Genomic DNA, 17,400 nt, shown 5'->3' on the forward strand with positions numbered 1-17,400 from the left:
GCAACCATAGAATAGCCAAAACAAAAAAAACACCCAAAGCCTCAAAACTAACGATTTAACCCAATTTAAGACATGAATACTATTCCCTATTACTTTTCCCTAAAAAAGAACAAAACTATGTATTTTTTAAACAAAATATCTATAATTAACCACATCCCACAAAAAGGTAAATTTAAATTATGCATCAATAATTAACATACATAAGTATGTAAGAAAGTAGTATTATGAGACACAATGTTCTTAAAAAGCTTATAACATTGATTTTTGTTACCATATAGCTTTCCTGAGATGTTAAAAATTAAAGTTTAATTTACTACCACCTTGTAGAATGGAATACTTCTATAGTCTAAATAACTTTTTAGAAAGTTGTTATATACAACCATCCTAATCATTCACTTGATTAATAACCAACTTTCAAAAAAAAATGAAATAACTGAAGAACAAAAGAATTTATCTCTGAGTACCAAAGTAAAAATCACGACTACACTGAGTAGTTCAAATAGGGGTGGAAGACAAAGAATTTTGACTGAGAACTTTTTATTTACATTACTTAAAACAATTCATTATTGTTTTATATAAATGTTATATTTTCATGTAGCAGTGATTCAATTTTTGTAAATTTCCAGCTTTTTAATCCTTAGTAACCCTGTAACTTGAAAACTAATTAGAATACAAATGACATCAGTTTAAGTATTCTTACCTTTATTTGACTTTGATGGTTTGTTCTTGATAGGTTTAAGGGAACTTCTTGATTTATCTTCTCTATCTTTAATAAGTTTCTGAACATCATCCAAAGACAGTTTTTGCAGGACAACTACAGGCTTAGCTCCTTTATTTAGATCTTCAACTAATCCCATTTTTTCTACTTTGTCTTTCTGCTCTCCTTTTATTTCCATTTTCTTAGTCTCCTGAGTAATATTACCATCTTTATCCCTCTTGATTTTTGGAATGACAAAATTTTTCAATGCACCAGACCTGCCCCCCAACAAATAACTGGGAAATTCTGCCTTATTGTCAGGGTGTGCTTTATTACTGTCTACTTTACTCTTATTGCCCTCTGTCCTTTTGTCATCTTTACTATTTGGTGATTTAAAACCAGGCTTATCAGGTCTTGATTTATTAGAATCTCCTTGTTTAACACGAGGACTGTCAGGCCTTGATTTTTGCTCCCCAGAAGACGGTCTTTCCCTTAAGTCCCCTGATTCATGTCTATGTTTTCTTTCTAGTTTATCAGGTTTTGAACCATCAGATTTAATGCCATGTTCATTTCTATTAGAGGATCTCAATGTTTCTGGTCTTCGAACCCTAGACTGATCCCCTCGATGTCGCTCTGATTCACTCCTGTCATCTGATTTTTGTTTACTATCATGGTCGCGTCTTAATGACTCAGAAATAGATCGCCCATCAGGTCTCTGCTTTAAGGCTTCAGCTCGTTCTGATTTTAACCGAGGTGAATCAGATTTAATATCCTGTTTATGTTTAGACACTTCGGGTTTTTTCTCTGTTGATGGCTTTCCAGAATCCCTCCTATTTTCGTGCCTATGTTTTGGTGTTTCAGGCCGACCTTCAGTTTTTTGCTTTGGAGTTTCAGGTCGGCCGTCACCTTTCTGCTTTGGAGTTTCAGGCCGTCCATCACTCTTTTGTTTTGGGGTTTCAGGGCGCCCATCACTCTTTTGTTTTGGAGTTTCAGGCCGGCTTTCACCCTTTTGCTTTGGGGTTTCAGGTCTTGCCTTTGTTGTTTCTGATCTGCCATTATTTTGTTTGTTGTCATTTGGTTTTATGTCAGATAATCTATTTTCATTCTGTTTAGGTTCGGCTGTGGTGCTCTCATTTTGTTTAGATTCAGTCGTTCTGTTCTCATTCTGTTTCAGTTCTTCTGTTTGTGTCTCAATTTTAGTTTCTAAGTTACTTTCATTTGACTTTGTCTCCACCAATCTGTTTTCATTTGGTTTAGATTCTGTCAATCTACTTTCATTTTGTTTCATTTCACTCTTTGAAAGCTCAGCATCAGACTTTTTTTTAGGGGTCTCAGGATGGTTTTCTGGTGTAGATTTAAGATTTCCAATAATATCTTCCTGAAGAACAGAAATAGGTGCATCATTACATGGTTTGATTTCTTCAGGCTTTTTTATGGAGTCTGAATCCTGAGTTATAGAAGCCTGAGAGTCCACTCTTCCTGCCTGATGAAGATCAATGCTAACCATTAATGCTGGCCTTGACCCATTTCCCGTAGAACCCGTCTCCTGAGAAGCTGGTCTATTACCTCCTGTAGCACCCCCAGCCTCCTGTGGGTAAGAATCTTGTTTTCTTTTTTTCAAAGGCTTATCTGAAATTTAAAGATAAATATTCAGTATCAGTAACAGACACATATTCTTATCTTATTAAAAGCCATATGGACTTAGATTTCTTTAAGTCACAATGTTTTTTTTAAATGTGGTGAATGCAAATGTTAATATGCATGTATAAAATAGTAGGCATGAATGACATAATACTATTAAACCAAGGTTTAAGGAAATATTCATGCATGCTGTACCTCAATAAATATTTGTAACTATAGGAACAAGAATTTATCAGCGTATTTGTTGAGTATATAAAAAAGCCCAAGAGTATAAAAAAACAGAACTTATGATACATTAAATACAAACATATATTTATGTTTGTATATACACACATTTATGTTTGTATTTACAAAGGATAAACCAGATTCTTTACATAAGAATAAGGCAACCAGTTATAAATCATATGCTCTCATTTAAGCTCATTTTAACCATTAACTAAAAACTAAGTACCACAAATCTACTAATATACTAAACAGGAAACATAAGGTTTTATAACGTGTAAGAGAAGTATGGAAAAGAATAAAACCCAAAAGAAAATAGAAATCATGCCACTGAAAGAAGATAAATGAGAATAAGGTGAAAAAAGAGAATTTAACAGCTTGTCATTAACCTTTGATCCAGTATTCAAATTCTTCAAGGTGTCAACAGCACAAATGGAATTTAAAAGCTAACACACAATTAGAAGTATATTTAAAATAAGGAAACACATTTATATTATAAGTATAAAAATGAGACACATATAAGGACTTTTTAGATAAATCCTGTCTTAATATCAACTTTCACTTCAGAAACACGCTTTGGCTCTTCTATGTAAAGTTCTAGGGATCTATATACCGGCCAAATTAAGAAATAATTTACAGTATTTTGAAATGTAAAGACAAAAATACAGACAAGCATAAATCTACCACCACAATAAAATGCCAAGGTATTTTTTTAACAGTTATGTATTTCTGTGCATGATTCCGCTTGACTTAAGAGGCTGCTAGGTCATTGTCTATAAATTGAATCTGTAGTTAGTTCTTAGAAATAGTTATAGTTCTTCAAGGTTTTGTTTGCTTTAATATTTACTTCCTGAATTTCCTGGCTATCTTTTAAAGGTCATTTTAAATCATCTTTATAAGAGAACCTCTAGATTCTCTTATGATATTCATCAATGTGATATCATATCATTTAAGGAAAACAAGGTTAAAAGTCAAACTGACCACTAAAAAAAAATCTTCTATTGTTAGAAAACCAGTTGTAGGGGAAAAATTAATAGTAATGTTGCTTTTATACACCAAAGTTCTGTCATTTTGTTTTCAAAGTGAGAAGCAGCAGTGCATTCCAGCTTAAAATCTGGTAAAATATTTTACTAAAATTTACTTCAAATATTTGGTAGTAATTTTTTGTAGATGTCATTCTGTTTCTTAGTTATTTAGAAGTCAAGTCTACCATCACATAGGCTCCATTTATAAAATTACACTATAACAATAAAGTATATTATCATCTATTTTCCCCATTAAAAAACACCCTGGCAAGAACTTATATGGATCTTTCTGCCTCAATACTTAAGAAGAAAGCACTCAGAATACTAAATTTATGTTTCCATAATTTTATTTTGTAATGTTCTGCCACACAAAATAATCTTTACATCTTACCACAGGGCATACCAAATAATTACCTCATAAATGGGATGCTTTATAACCTTATACCTTTAAATCTTTAGGACAAGAATCTAGAAATATAGATATATATTAGTAGAATATATATATATATATATAATAATATAATCTAGTTGAAGATTTTTTATATATTTTACAATGAAACATGTTCGTGAAAGTCATTAAAATGGTAGCCTATGCATACTTAAGAACTGTAATGACATCACAGAGCTCATACATCTGAAGATTTCTCTTAAGAAATCTGTGGCTCATCCTTTTATTAATATGAGCAATCAGTCTTTCTTCTGAACATTAACATTAAGGTATCCTGAAAGCTAAATTTTAAAGTATTATAAAATACTTAAGAGTTTATAGACTCACTTCGATTTATCATTTATCAGTAAACTGAAAATCTGGCATAGTTTAATTTCAAAGAAATTGTCATGTTTGATTTAGTTATCTTAAACTATAGGTGCTATGATTATTTCTAATAAAAACGTATACAAGCATTTGCATATGAGTAATATATTAAGATTGGGAAAGATATTGTAATTTTTTCCATTATGGACAATATATTGCTAACTATTGAAAAGTACTTCATCTCCTGTAAAACCGGGAAAAATTCCATTACTGCTGCAAGGATTCTTGATATGTGAAGAGCACGCAGTTTTGAATCACTTGACCTGATTCAGTTCCACCATAACTTTATTCCTGTAAAGTGGCTCTGAATCTGCATGTCACTTTTGTCTATCCACTTTTGTTATTAGTCTTCATTACGTCATAACCTTTACCTAATGATGGAAAGCCATCTCTATGAAGAATAATTTCAATGTTTGGGACACTGATTATCTTTAAGCCCTCTTCAGCACTGAGTACCATAAGTTTAGCTATCAGAATGCATATAGTCTTGAAGAAAATGCACACAAAAAGATATAATTTCAAAACCAACAATACTTGTCATCTAGATGCTGGCATGAAAATAAGATCTAGCCATTAGAGAAATTGTGAACTTTAGTATGCTTGTAAGAAACAAACTATAACACTTGCTTAAATCTACAAGTGATAACTGAAAACACTTAAAACAGCACAGTTATACACATGGTAGCCAATTATGAAAAATGAAAACATCCCATCCCTAAAATGCAGTATAAACTAAGTGGCTAACTGTCCTATTCTTGTCTCCTCTCTTATTTCAAATGACAGTAGGTAATTTACTTTTCATAAGGGTTATAGTGTAAGAATATTGTAACATTCTAAAAAACATTAGTATCTAGGTTAGGCCATTCCTCAAACTTGCTAACATGGAAAGTGGACCTTGGGAAAAGATGAAATAGGCAAAGATGAACAAAGAAATCCTCTCTTTGGAAAAAGAAAGCAGGAATTTTCAGCACACAAAGGAGATATTAAGGTTTACGATCGATTATCCCAGAAACAAAGATGAACAGCCTTTTAAAATTAATTTATGTAATTACAGACATTGAAAATATGAGCAAAAGATTAAGCAAAAAGGTCCTTTAAGAATATTATAAAATACTGGGTTAGAGAGAATTAACCTGTCAGTGTGTATAAAACTATCCAAAGAAGGGAGAATAGGCCAAAGGACATAAATCCCTAGCAACCAGAAAAGCATCCTCTGTGTGTGGAACAGAGGTCCATTAGGTCTGCCACAGCTCAGGTAAAATAGTTCTTAAAATTATTCTACCCTTTTTCTCGAGTTCTGTAATTACCAAACAACCATGTGTGTTAAACTTTCTAATTTTATTGACAAGGTATAGTTTTCCCATTTCTGATCTATTGAAAGAATGCTTCTCTCATAACAAATTAATAAAATGGAAATAAGCTCAGACCCTATAACACAGCTCTCAGTAAAACAAGTTGTCTTGTGTATTCCTCATCACCAGCAATACAATGGTTACAAAAAAGTTCTCAGTGCCATACCTTAGAATGCAAGGTAAATATCAATTCACAGTTTAATCTTAAAATGCAGTGGTAACTAGCAATAAATTCATTTCAAGGAAATATTTCATTTCTCAAGGTCTGACTATAAAACTACTTCAGAAAATGTTGCTTTTATTTATGATCTTAACTATGATCTTACTTATGATCTTAAAGCAACACACCAGATCTTTAATCTTCCCAAATTTTCAAGATAACTGCTCATACATAAAACACTATCTCATCACACAATGTAGAAACTAAATATAAGTGACAAGGTTCAAATCACAGGTGTTTGGTGACACCTAAATTCCAAAGGTTTTCAAATAAAGCCATGAAATAGTGGGAACATGGCTTTCAGAAAATCAGAAATGACAGCACGAATATGGGGTCAGCAAAATTAGTATAATTAACTTGGGAAAATACACGTACTACATCATCTATATCAAACTAAAAACCAGGTAATTCCAATGAAAATTTATTCCTTTAATCCTTATAACACCAGATACTTCTTCCTGTAAGTCAACTTACAAAGTTCAAAACTGTAAATAGGCTCTGTTCACTCAACTTTTCAATTTATCTTTGTTAGAGCCACACTATCATAGATTACGGAGAACACTGATTAGATCATTAGAAGTAAAATATATATTACAAGTTTCTGAAAGAACAGTATGCTGTTTGTTAAATTAGTTTTATTCTCCCTAAAAAAAGTTGGCAGTCTAAAATAAGTTTGCAATTAAGCAATTGGCCTTATTTACTATCCTTATTTTCATTTGGTTTTTAAAAGTAAAACCCTAGGCTTCAACAAATATTATACAATAAAAGTTCAGGAAAGAAAAAAAAAAGTTCACCATTTCCTACGGTTTTGTTCCTACTATTAAAAAAATCACTTACAAAGTTAGGCTCCTTGTAAGAACACTATTTCCCAAAACACAGATTAAAATGTCATGCAAAAATTCAGTTCTCAAGGCAACTAATATTTCTCAGTCAAGAAATTACAATTTTGTTTCTTACAAAACTGTCATAGGATTCAGGAACCTGGGATTAATATTATCAAGAGAAGCTAAATAATACTGCTGTCTTTACTTGACATGCATATACTTTTATAAGAGGTTAGAAGAAGAGATACATTTTGGAACCATATGCATATAGTTATTATTTCCTGAACCCCATACTACTAAACCAAAAGAATAAGCAATGCTTCATTTCATCCTTAACATCAACAGTTTAGTAGATAAAAAAAAATTCCAGTTCCCTAGCCAAAAAATTAAAGACTTCTAGTAGTCTCTTTATTTGCAGCAATCTGTGATTTAGGTACTTAGAAAGCATCACAGAACAACAATTACTAAATAATGTCTATTTTTTTCAATAATGTTAAAAAGAGCCATCATGAAAGATAGGAAATATAATAAAAATCTTCAGCATGTTTTCTTAGTCTAGAAACCCAATTATCTAGAAAGATCCTGTCATATAATGAACAAGATCATATATAAACAGGAGTTCTCCCTAACATGAAGAAGTTTTGTTTTATAATTACCAAAAACAAAATATAAGAACTATATATCAATCTAGAATAACTAGAAAATTGAATCATATAGTATGCTTTGGGTAGTCAAATGTGTATATGAATCTATAAATATATGAAATCCATAAATTACATTACTAATTTCAATTACTAATTTATCAGTCTCTCAAAATTTTTAAGTTTTATATAATATTTACCAAATAATCAATAATCCAATAGGGACTTTCTTTTATATAATTATAATTTTTTATAAAGCACAAAAAAATCCAGAAATNCTACTCAGACAAAAGGGAACACTTAACTCTAATCCCCAACAAAAGATCTTTGATCCTTAAGATTTGCTACCTAATATTAATTTAAAATTCTTCCCCATAATTTTTTACTAAAAAATGAACAAAAAACCCAAACCATATTATAAAGAGACAGTAGGATTTGAAACAAAGTAAAAAAATTCTTAACTGAATAAACATATACATGAACTTTTCTTAAATGTACTGACTGAAAATAGTTCTAGAGCAGTTACCCTAGTTTTGACAGAAAAAAAAAAAGGTGAAGATGCAAAACTAACATAAATTATGTAAAATACATATGATAGAAACACTAATGTGCAGTTTAGTAGACAAGCACAGATAATATCACTTGGTAAATGATGGGTGACAGACCTGTGATACAGAATTACCAAATCTCAGACAGTTGTTCCAGATAAAAAATGAAATTATGAATTTAACTTCTGAGGTACGAGCATTGGTAATAAAAATATAATTGAGAGACATAAAGAATATAAAATAAAATGAAAAAAAAAAGTAACTAAAAAAACCTTTTTAATATTATAATTACATATTTGCCCAGAGTATGATGTGGGAGTAATGAGATTATTTTACCTTTGTCTTGAACTTCTTTTGAAAACCGCTCCCTTTCAATAGCTGATTCTCTCTCTATTCGTTCAATTTCAGCCAATGCATCCAATTCCACTTCATCATATATAGGTCCCTGTTGTGATACCTGCTGCTGATTCTGTACCACAGAAGTCTGGGGCTGTTTTGTAGCAACTGAAGTGTTCTGTTGTAAAACAGGCACTTGATTTGCTGGAAGGAATGCTGTTTGTTCTTGCTGCGACAAACACTGAGCAGCATTTAGTGGGCGGTTTACATCCTGTGGAGTAATGGGTGTTTTTGAAGTCTGTCCTGGGTACTGCACATTAAAAGGAATATCATTTTCTGAAACATTGCTATTTTCCATACCAGAAAGCATATCCTCTTGCTGGTCCATGTCTGAAGACCTTACACGAGAAAGTCTTAATGTAAGTTTAGTAGAGTCCTTGGATGGAGAACTAATGATATCATACATTGCAGCTTTCTCACTCTGGTCTTTTTCATCTTTGCCTAATTTCATTTTCTTCTGCTTCTTTTGTTTTCTTTCTGGAGAATCTAGCAAGATGTCTGGTGGAACATCTCGAGGTGATGAACAAGGTAGAGGCTGAGACTGAAGGATTAAAGGTGGTCTTGATCCTAGAAAAGCAATTCAACAGGAATGAACAATTGTGCTAGTTTTACATTTTCTTACACTGTGATAGAAATACTAAATATGTGACAATACAGTAGTACTAGAAAAAATATTAAGGAGTTATCTAATCTCAGCAACTTACTTACAAAATATGAAAAGAAAGCCTAAAGGCTTGTCCTATAATCCTTTAGCATGCTGACAGATGATCTAGGTTTAATTGAAGTATGAGTACTCCATCTGCCAGACCAGTATCATGTTATTTCTATTTTTGTCCATATAAAATATAAATACTTCATTTGAAAATAGCAAAGGAGTTGTTTCTAATGATGATACAACACACATATTTGGACAAATATTCCTATTCTTTCACTTATTATTTAGGAAAACTGACAAATCTAAAGTAAGAGTAAGTCTGTCAAATTACAAAATTACAAATTAATCCTAGAAACTACACTCACACGAATACTTCCTGGTGTAAGCAAAAGAAAGTAGGAAAAACTACAATTTTGAGAATTCTCACTTGCTTTACAAACTGGTGTTAAAATACTGATTTATACCTTCATGTGATGTTCTCTTTCTCTCTCCACTTAATATAATTCACACTCTCTTCAGCTTGCTAATCCTCCTATTAGAAAAGTATGCAAGTCCAGCCAATTTCAAGACTCAATAAAATATCTTCAGCCCAGATCCCATTAATTTAATAAATGCTATATGATACAAATAAGTGGTAAAGACCAGCTAACCAAATGAGGAAAAATTCATTGATATGCTTCAAAATTAAAATTGTTACATTGCTCATCATTAGACTATAAAAAATTAAAAAACCTATAGGAAATTATAAAAATCAGTAAAGATGAAAGTGCTTTAAAGAAAAAAACCTAAACTAGACTTAAGGTTTCAGTGTTTAAACATATATATGATTTTTCTATGCTACATAAATCTGTCCTTTCAATTACCAATGTAAATATTTAAAGTGTGATATATAAAGGTACACCTGGGTGGCTCAGTCAGTTAAGCATCCAACTCCTGATGTTGGCTCAGGCCATGATCTCATGAATGTGAGATGGAGCCCTACATTTGGCTCCATGCTAAGTGTGGAGCCTGCTTGGGATTCTCTCCCCCTCCCTCTGCCCCTCTCCAATTCGTGTGTTTGCTCTGTCATTCTCTCTCTCTCTCAAAAAAAAAATTACTAAAAAATATTTAAAGTTTGATAAATAAAAATCTAACTTTTTAGAGAACATATCTAAAATGTGATAAAGATGCAACTGAAGCAATTTACTAGAAATGTAGTTTGAGGTTATACCAACAGATAGTGTTTTAAAATTGTTTTTTAATGTTTTATTTATTTCTGAGAGAGAGAAAAAGAGACAGCATTAGCAGGGGAGGGTCAGAGAGAGAGGGAGACACAGAATCCGAACCAGGCTCCAGGCTCTGAGCTAGCTGTCAGCACAGAGCCTGACACGGGGCTCGAACCCATATACCATGAAATCATGACCTGAGCTGAAGTAGGACACTTAACCTACTGAGCCACCCAGGCGCCCCCAGATAGTGTTTTTAAACAGCTTATATGGGACATTAAAAAGAAATGAACATTTTTGGACCATTTACTTTGTGTCAGAGCTTATGCAAGGTGCACTGCACATCAGTTCATTGTAAATAATGAATTTACAACCTTGATTTGCTAAACTATTACTATTTTGCAGAAAGGAATATGAAGCTTATATATAGTGGTTAAGAAATTTGCCCAAAGTTACACAGCTTGCTAACCTGAAAAGTTTAAACAGATTTTTCTAACATCTGAATTATAATATACCATACTGCCTTTGTATTTAAAATTTGTGTCACATTAAATGTATTTTATTTTCTTAATAAAAGATAAAAAAAACTAAAAACAATATAAACTAATGAATGGCTTGAGATGATTAAAGGAGAAGGGTCCATGTACAGTTACCCCATTTAACTTAGAACTTAAATAGACAGGATTTTAATACACAGAAATGAAATTTATTGTTATTTATTTTGAGAGAGAGAGAAAGTGTGCACACAAGCAGGAGAAGGCGGAAAGAGAGGGAGATAGAGGGTACCATGCAGGCTCCACGCTGTCAGCGCAGAGCTGACAGGGGCTTGATCTCATGAACCATGAGATCATGACCTAAAAGCAGAAATCATGAGTTGGAAGCCACCCAGGTGCCCCCAAATTATACATATATATTAGAACAAAATTTAGACTGCTGATGCATTCAACCTTCCAAACTAGTTGGAAAACAACCTCATGAACAGAAGCAGAAGTTTCTGATGAATAATGTGTTTGTGAGGTTGTTCTAAAGTTTCTTCTTTCTATCTAAAGTTATTCATCTATCCATCTTTAAGAGTCTGAGGAAAAATGGGCTGATTATCTATATCAATTAGCTATCTCACTGTATCTCCTCTGTGGTAGTCTGAATAATTTCTCACTTTGACAATACTTGTGAGATATGTACCTAACTTTGATGCCAAACCTACAAATAGAGTTATTCTGGAAGTTGCTCTCTCTTTCAAAAGCTGAGTTATTTTTATCCCTGAAAATTCACAGAATTAAAGAATAAGAATGGCTCATAAAACTTCAACTTTCACCTTGGGAAGAATGTCTCTGATCAAAGAGTTGGGAACACAGCCTGTGAAAAAATTGTAATATGAGGCACACCAGTCCATGATTTAGATGGCTATCATCAGAAATTCTCAAGGATAGAGAAAAATTAGTAATAATTAGCTACACTACAATTAATTACAAGGTAATTCTTTAATATGGAATATGACAGTCTCTTCTAATAACTCTGGTAATCCAAATGATCACACTTTAAGTATTTTTAAAAAGCCTGAACTTGGACCTAAATTCACAATTTTATTAATCTAGTGTACACAAAAGTCCATACAATGTTCTTTGGGAATTTGAAGAGAAAATAAAATTCATGTCCATGAGGGAGTACAGGATAAATTATTAGAAAAAATATAAACTAATGAGTGAGTTGAGATGATTAAAGGAGAAGGGTCCATGTACGGTTATCCATTTAAATTAGAACTTAAATAGACAGGCTTTTAATACGCAGAAATAAAAGTATGTGTAAGAGACTTACAGAGATGATATAGAGCAGGCTAGATTTTGAAAAGTGACTACATGAGAGGTGAGAGACAACTTTACGATGAGTCAAGACTGTAATGAGATTAAGGGAAATAGAAATGGCAGAAAAAACAGTGAAAACAATTTTGAAAATGAATTTGAAACACCAGCTAGAAATGAGGAAAGTTTGTCTGGAAACAAAAGATTACAACTTGGGACACAGGATTAGAGCCAAAGACACTGACTTGGCCACCCTATTAACAAAACTAATTAATGCTGTTACCAAAACTGAATAAAATAACCAAGGGAAAAAGTACAATGGGAGATTAAAAAGTCTAATGATAGAAATCTTGAGGAAGTGGAGAGCAGCCAGATGAGCTAATGAAGAAAAAACAATCAATGAAAGAAGTATGAAGAAAACAGATGGACTTAATATGAAATAAGTTTTTAGGAAGGTGGACATTAGGGAAAGCTGATAAATAATTTCAAATGTTTAAGAAAAGGCTGTGGTCTGAAAAGACCATTGGATTTATCAATGAGAACAATACTGTATATATTTGAAAACACTATCAATAATTTACAGGGATGAGTACAGGTTTGTTTCTTTTCTACAATATGTGAAAAACAATAAAGTATAGTTTTTGGTATCTGCACTAAAAAGTTGAAGCTCTTTACTCAACTTGCTGAAGGAAGTTTTAGTCACAACAATACCTTTAGGAGTTCCATCACTTCCAGCAGGGGAGCATACTGGCTGTGGAGACCTCAAGGGAAAGGAGGCAGCAGCATTCCTCAGTGTTGAAGAATCTCCATCCTTAAAACAAAGTATAAAATTTCTATCTTAAGTGATTGGAGAGGCTTCAGAGAAATCTTAAACAGATCAATAAAAGATATAAACTGGTAAAGTGTTGGTATTCAAAAAGCATAATTCTGTACTTTCCCGTTTTGTTCATGGTAAATCTTAAAAGAATTGTATCCAAAAGAATAAAAAGCCTATGCATGACAATGAATAAGAAAACTGGTATTACCACTATGGTCCATTTTTGTTTACCATTTTCTACAAAAGGAGCTATGAAGACCCTATCAGGCTGTAAACGTCTTGAGGGCAGAGTTCACGGCCATCTGTTATCCGTATATACACAAGTCATTGCCAAACCAATAACATGTAACTTATCTGATAATACCACAAAACCAGTTCCAGTATGTGGAATATTTTACAACATCAAAGTAATGTTAAATTTCAGGGAATAAAGTTTTGTACAAGTCTTAAAGGGAAAAAGAGCTTAGTACTAATAAATAAAGGTTCATTATTTAAAAAACATTTCTGTGTGAACAAGTATTTAAAAATGAAACTAGATTTCATTAAGAACCAAAACTTTTAGGCCAAGGGTTGGCAAACTTTTCCTGTAAAGGAACAGATAAATATTTTAGGGTTATGGACCACATATAGTTTCTGTTACATGCTGTTCTTTGTTGTTGTTGTTTTTTAAAAATGTAAAAGCCATTCTTAGTTTGTAGGTCAAACTAATGGCCAGTTTATCAGCCTTGCTCTAGACTAAGCTCTGTGGGTATAGGAATCACATTGTTTATAGGTAAGATTCTTAGACCTAGTATAACCTTTCTTGTACAGTAGATATCACTTAAACTGTGGAATCAAAATATTAGGTTATGAAGCAAATATTAGAACTGTATTATTACCTTAATGATAACTAATATATTACATACGTCACTACTTAGCCTGTGCACCATGTGTAGGTAGTCGTCACTTGAGCCATGTCTAGGATTATCAGCATGATGATTAGCTGAATTGCCAGACAACGGACCAGAAACTTTATTATCATGTATGTTTCTCAAACCACCTGCAACAATGGGACTTGATACTGATGCTGAAATTAATAAGAATAAAAACAAAATGCTTTATGAAAATAAACTGTTAAAATTCTTAGAACAATAACAATTGTTCACAAAACATCTTAAGCATACAGAAATCACAGAAAATACAATGAGCACTCCTGTACGGACTATCCAGAGCTTGAGCAAATCTTATCACTGTGTCAAATATCATTCAGATCTATTTTTGAAAAGATATAAACCATTAGATAAGGTTGAAATTTACCACGTATCTGCATATTCCTCTTATTCCCTCCCCCTTATTCCCTAAAAGTAACCACCACTTTAAATTCAGAGTTCACTCTACCTGTGAATATTTTATACCTTTACTATAAATGAATATATTCCTAAATAATACATAGCATTGTTTCACATATAACTTTACTTGCTTTTCATTTCAATATTATGTTGAAATATATCCATTTTTATATATGTAGTATTAAATTCACTTATTTTAAATAAATATATCCTGCTGCATAAGGTATACAACTTTCCATTCTTAAGTCCAATGTTGAGATCGCATCAGTAAAGCATTTCTGCTGTCACAAATACAAATTCTTGTACATGTTTACATGTACATATACATATATTTGTATATAATGTATATTCTTGACTTTTTTACAAATGTCTCTAGGAGTGAAATTGCTGGATATGCCCATTTTTAAATCTTACTGAATATTAACAAATAGTTTTCCAGATTACTTATGTCCATTTGTACTCCACTGGTAGTGTATGAGAGTTGCTACTACTAATCTATATTCTTGTCAACAATTTTTGTCAGCCTGAGATGGGAAAGGTCTTTTGATTGTCAATTTAATTTTTTTATTTCCTTTATTAACAGGGAAACCAAGTATCTTTTCATGTATACTGGTCATTCAGATTCCCTCCTTAACACAAAACCATGAAAAGATAGTCTTCTGCATTACTTCTTAAAATTCTACAGTCTTGTTTTTTCACACTTAGGTCTTTAATGCATCCGTATGTGTAGTTGAGACAGGAATCCAATTTTACCTTTTTCCACATGGATAACTAATTGTCTCAACACAATTTATTAAAGAAATCAGTCTTTCCCAATTAAGATATAATACTGTATGTATCAAGTTTCCATTTGTTCATGGGTATGTTTCTAGGCTCTTTATCAAATTCCATTTCCCCATGTTCTACTCCTCCATGGACCAATAATATTACAATAAATCTTGGTAAGTGCTAGATTGAGCTTCTACATTGCATTCCACTTCAAATTATCTTGCTATTCTTGGACCTTTATTCTTCCATATGAGTTTTTAGAAGTGTAAGTTGCACAAAACCCTGCTTTGGATTTTTATTGGTATTATACTGAATTTACAGATTTGGGAAAATTTCAATCTTTACCCTATTGAGTCTTTCCATCCATGAAAATGACATAACTTCATATTCTTAGGTTTTCTTTTATCTCTTTCAAAAGTTTTATAATTTTCTTCACAAAGGTCTTATGCTTTGTTAAATTCATTCTTAGGTATCTTATGCTTTTTCCTTGAAGTTGTTGATGATATTAAAAAAAGTTTATACTTATAATTGCTTATTTTAGGTGTATAAAAACGCAACTAAATTTCATTATACTGATCTTGTATCTACAAATTCTGTGGAATATTTTTCAAATTCTACTATCTTATCTGCAGCTTCTCTTAGATTTTCTATGAAGACAGTCACCTGAAAACTGACACTTTCATTTCTTCCTTACCAATAATTATATGCTTATCTTCCTGTATTAAAACACCCACTACCACACTAGGTAAAAGTGATGATTATAGGCACTTATGTCCCATCCTTGACTTCAAGGGGAATATTTCTCATCCCCTACGTGGATAGCCTTTATCAGGATAAAGTTGTACCAGTCTATTCCTATTCAATGAAAAGCTTTTAAACCATGACAAAACCTAAATATTTTTAATGCTCTTTGGGCACTTAGTATGAGGCACACAGAACCCCCAACCTCTTAATTTGTGTTAACTAATAATTATCCATGTATTCCTGATAATATATCCAGTTTTATCATACAGGCTGTCAACATTGCTTATTTGGTTTGGTAATATTTATTTAGAAATTTTAGATGATGACTGGTCTATAATTTTCCTTTCTCACAGTTTCCTCACTACACCTGATTTTGGCATCCAGATTATTATCTAACTCTATAGAACTGGGAGAGTGTTGACATTTTTCTTTTGTCTGTAATGTCTGAAGATTAGACTATCCCTTCCTTGGAAGCTTGGCAGAACTTGTAGATAAAACTGTGTGATAATGTTTTACCTCCTCCACTCCTCTTAAGGGAGAAAGAATTTGAACTACTGAAGGATGTAAGTGCATTTCAAATTATGAGAGATATTGTCAAAATGTTCTCTAAAAAGATTGTACCAATTTATATCCCAATGAAGAATGTAGGAAGCTCAAATTTCCCTGCACATTTGTTGAACCTAGGTATAACTAAAAAATGTTTACTAATCTGGCTAATATATTTCATTGTAATTCTGATTCATAGGTCTTTAATTGTGAGCCAGGTTGACTATATTTTTATATATGCATTAAACCTTTCTGGTGTCCAATTTGTTTTCTTTTTCAGTAAACTGGGTTTCTTCTTAATTCTATTTTTGTCTTTGTATCAATCTGTATAAGATCGTGGTTATTAAAAATTAATATTTTGTGTTCATAATAAATTTTGAAAATAGTTTCCACATATTTACTTGTCGTTATTCATATTCAAAACTTTATATTAAATTATAATACAAAATTTATATTATATAAAAATTATATTAATCTGTTTTTTTCATTTCTGGAATCAAGTCTGCTTAGAAACAACTAATCCTTTTCAACTCTAAGGATAACCAAAATTCACCCACTGTTTTTTTAATGGGTTTTTTTGTTGTTATTTTATTTCAGAGAGTGGAAGAGAGAGTGCAAGCGGGGGAAAAGGGCATTGGGGGACAGAGAGAGAGAGATACAGAGAGACAGAGAGGGAGACAGAGAGAGACAGAGAGAGACAGAGACAGGAGAGAGGGAGAGAGGGAGAGAGGGAGAGAGGGAGAGAGGGAGAGAGAGAGAGAGAGAGAGAGAGAGAGAGAGAATCTCAAGCAGGCTCCTGCTCAGCATGGAGCTGAATGCGGAGCCAAATCCTACAACTCTGGAATCATGACCCAAGCCAAAATCAGGAGTCAGACGCTCAACCAATTGAGCCACACAGGCACTCTCAGCCATGTTTTCTTAAAATTTTATGACTTAAAAGACAAACATGTAAACAGTTGATGCATCGAGAACATTTTTGCTATAGATGATCTAGGAATTCAACTAAAATTTCAAAATATCTAGCCAATCAACCTAACATGATTTATTAAATAATCCATTCTTACATATTGATTTTAAAATGCCATCTTTAGATGGCATCTTCAGTTCTCTTTGTTAGACTATGTCTAGCTAATTCATTATGCAAAAGGAAAATTAGAA

The 17,400-nt window shown here is 32.3% G+C and overlaps 1 protein-coding gene across 4 annotated transcripts in view; it reads right to left on the bottom strand.

Annotated features, from left to right (window-relative positions):
• Positions 1–17,400, bottom strand: part of NIPBL (NIPBL cohesin loading factor) — a 117,847-nt gene that overhangs the window by 88,717 nt on the left and 11,730 nt on the right. For all 4 annotated transcript variants that reach the window (XM_077763479.1, XM_077763480.1, XM_077763478.1 and 1 more), the window contains exons 6-9: positions 13,762–13,922; positions 12,751–12,850; positions 8,321–8,947; positions 701–2,326 (exon numbers count right to left, since the gene is read on the bottom strand). In XM_077763479.1, coding sequence (XP_077619605.1) covers positions 701–2,326; positions 8,321–8,947; positions 12,751–12,850; positions 13,762–13,922 — 2,514 coding nt within the window. The remainder of the gene's footprint in view (positions 1–700; positions 2,327–8,320; positions 8,948–12,750; positions 12,851–13,761; positions 13,923–17,400) is intronic.

The sequence above is a fragment of the Crocuta crocuta genome, unplaced genomic scaffold (assembly GCF_008692635.1).
Source record: "Crocuta crocuta isolate KB4526 unplaced genomic scaffold, BGI_CrCroc_1.0 scaffold4, whole genome shotgun sequence".
Classification (NCBI taxonomy): domain Eukaryota; kingdom Metazoa; phylum Chordata; class Mammalia; order Carnivora; family Hyaenidae; genus Crocuta; species Crocuta crocuta.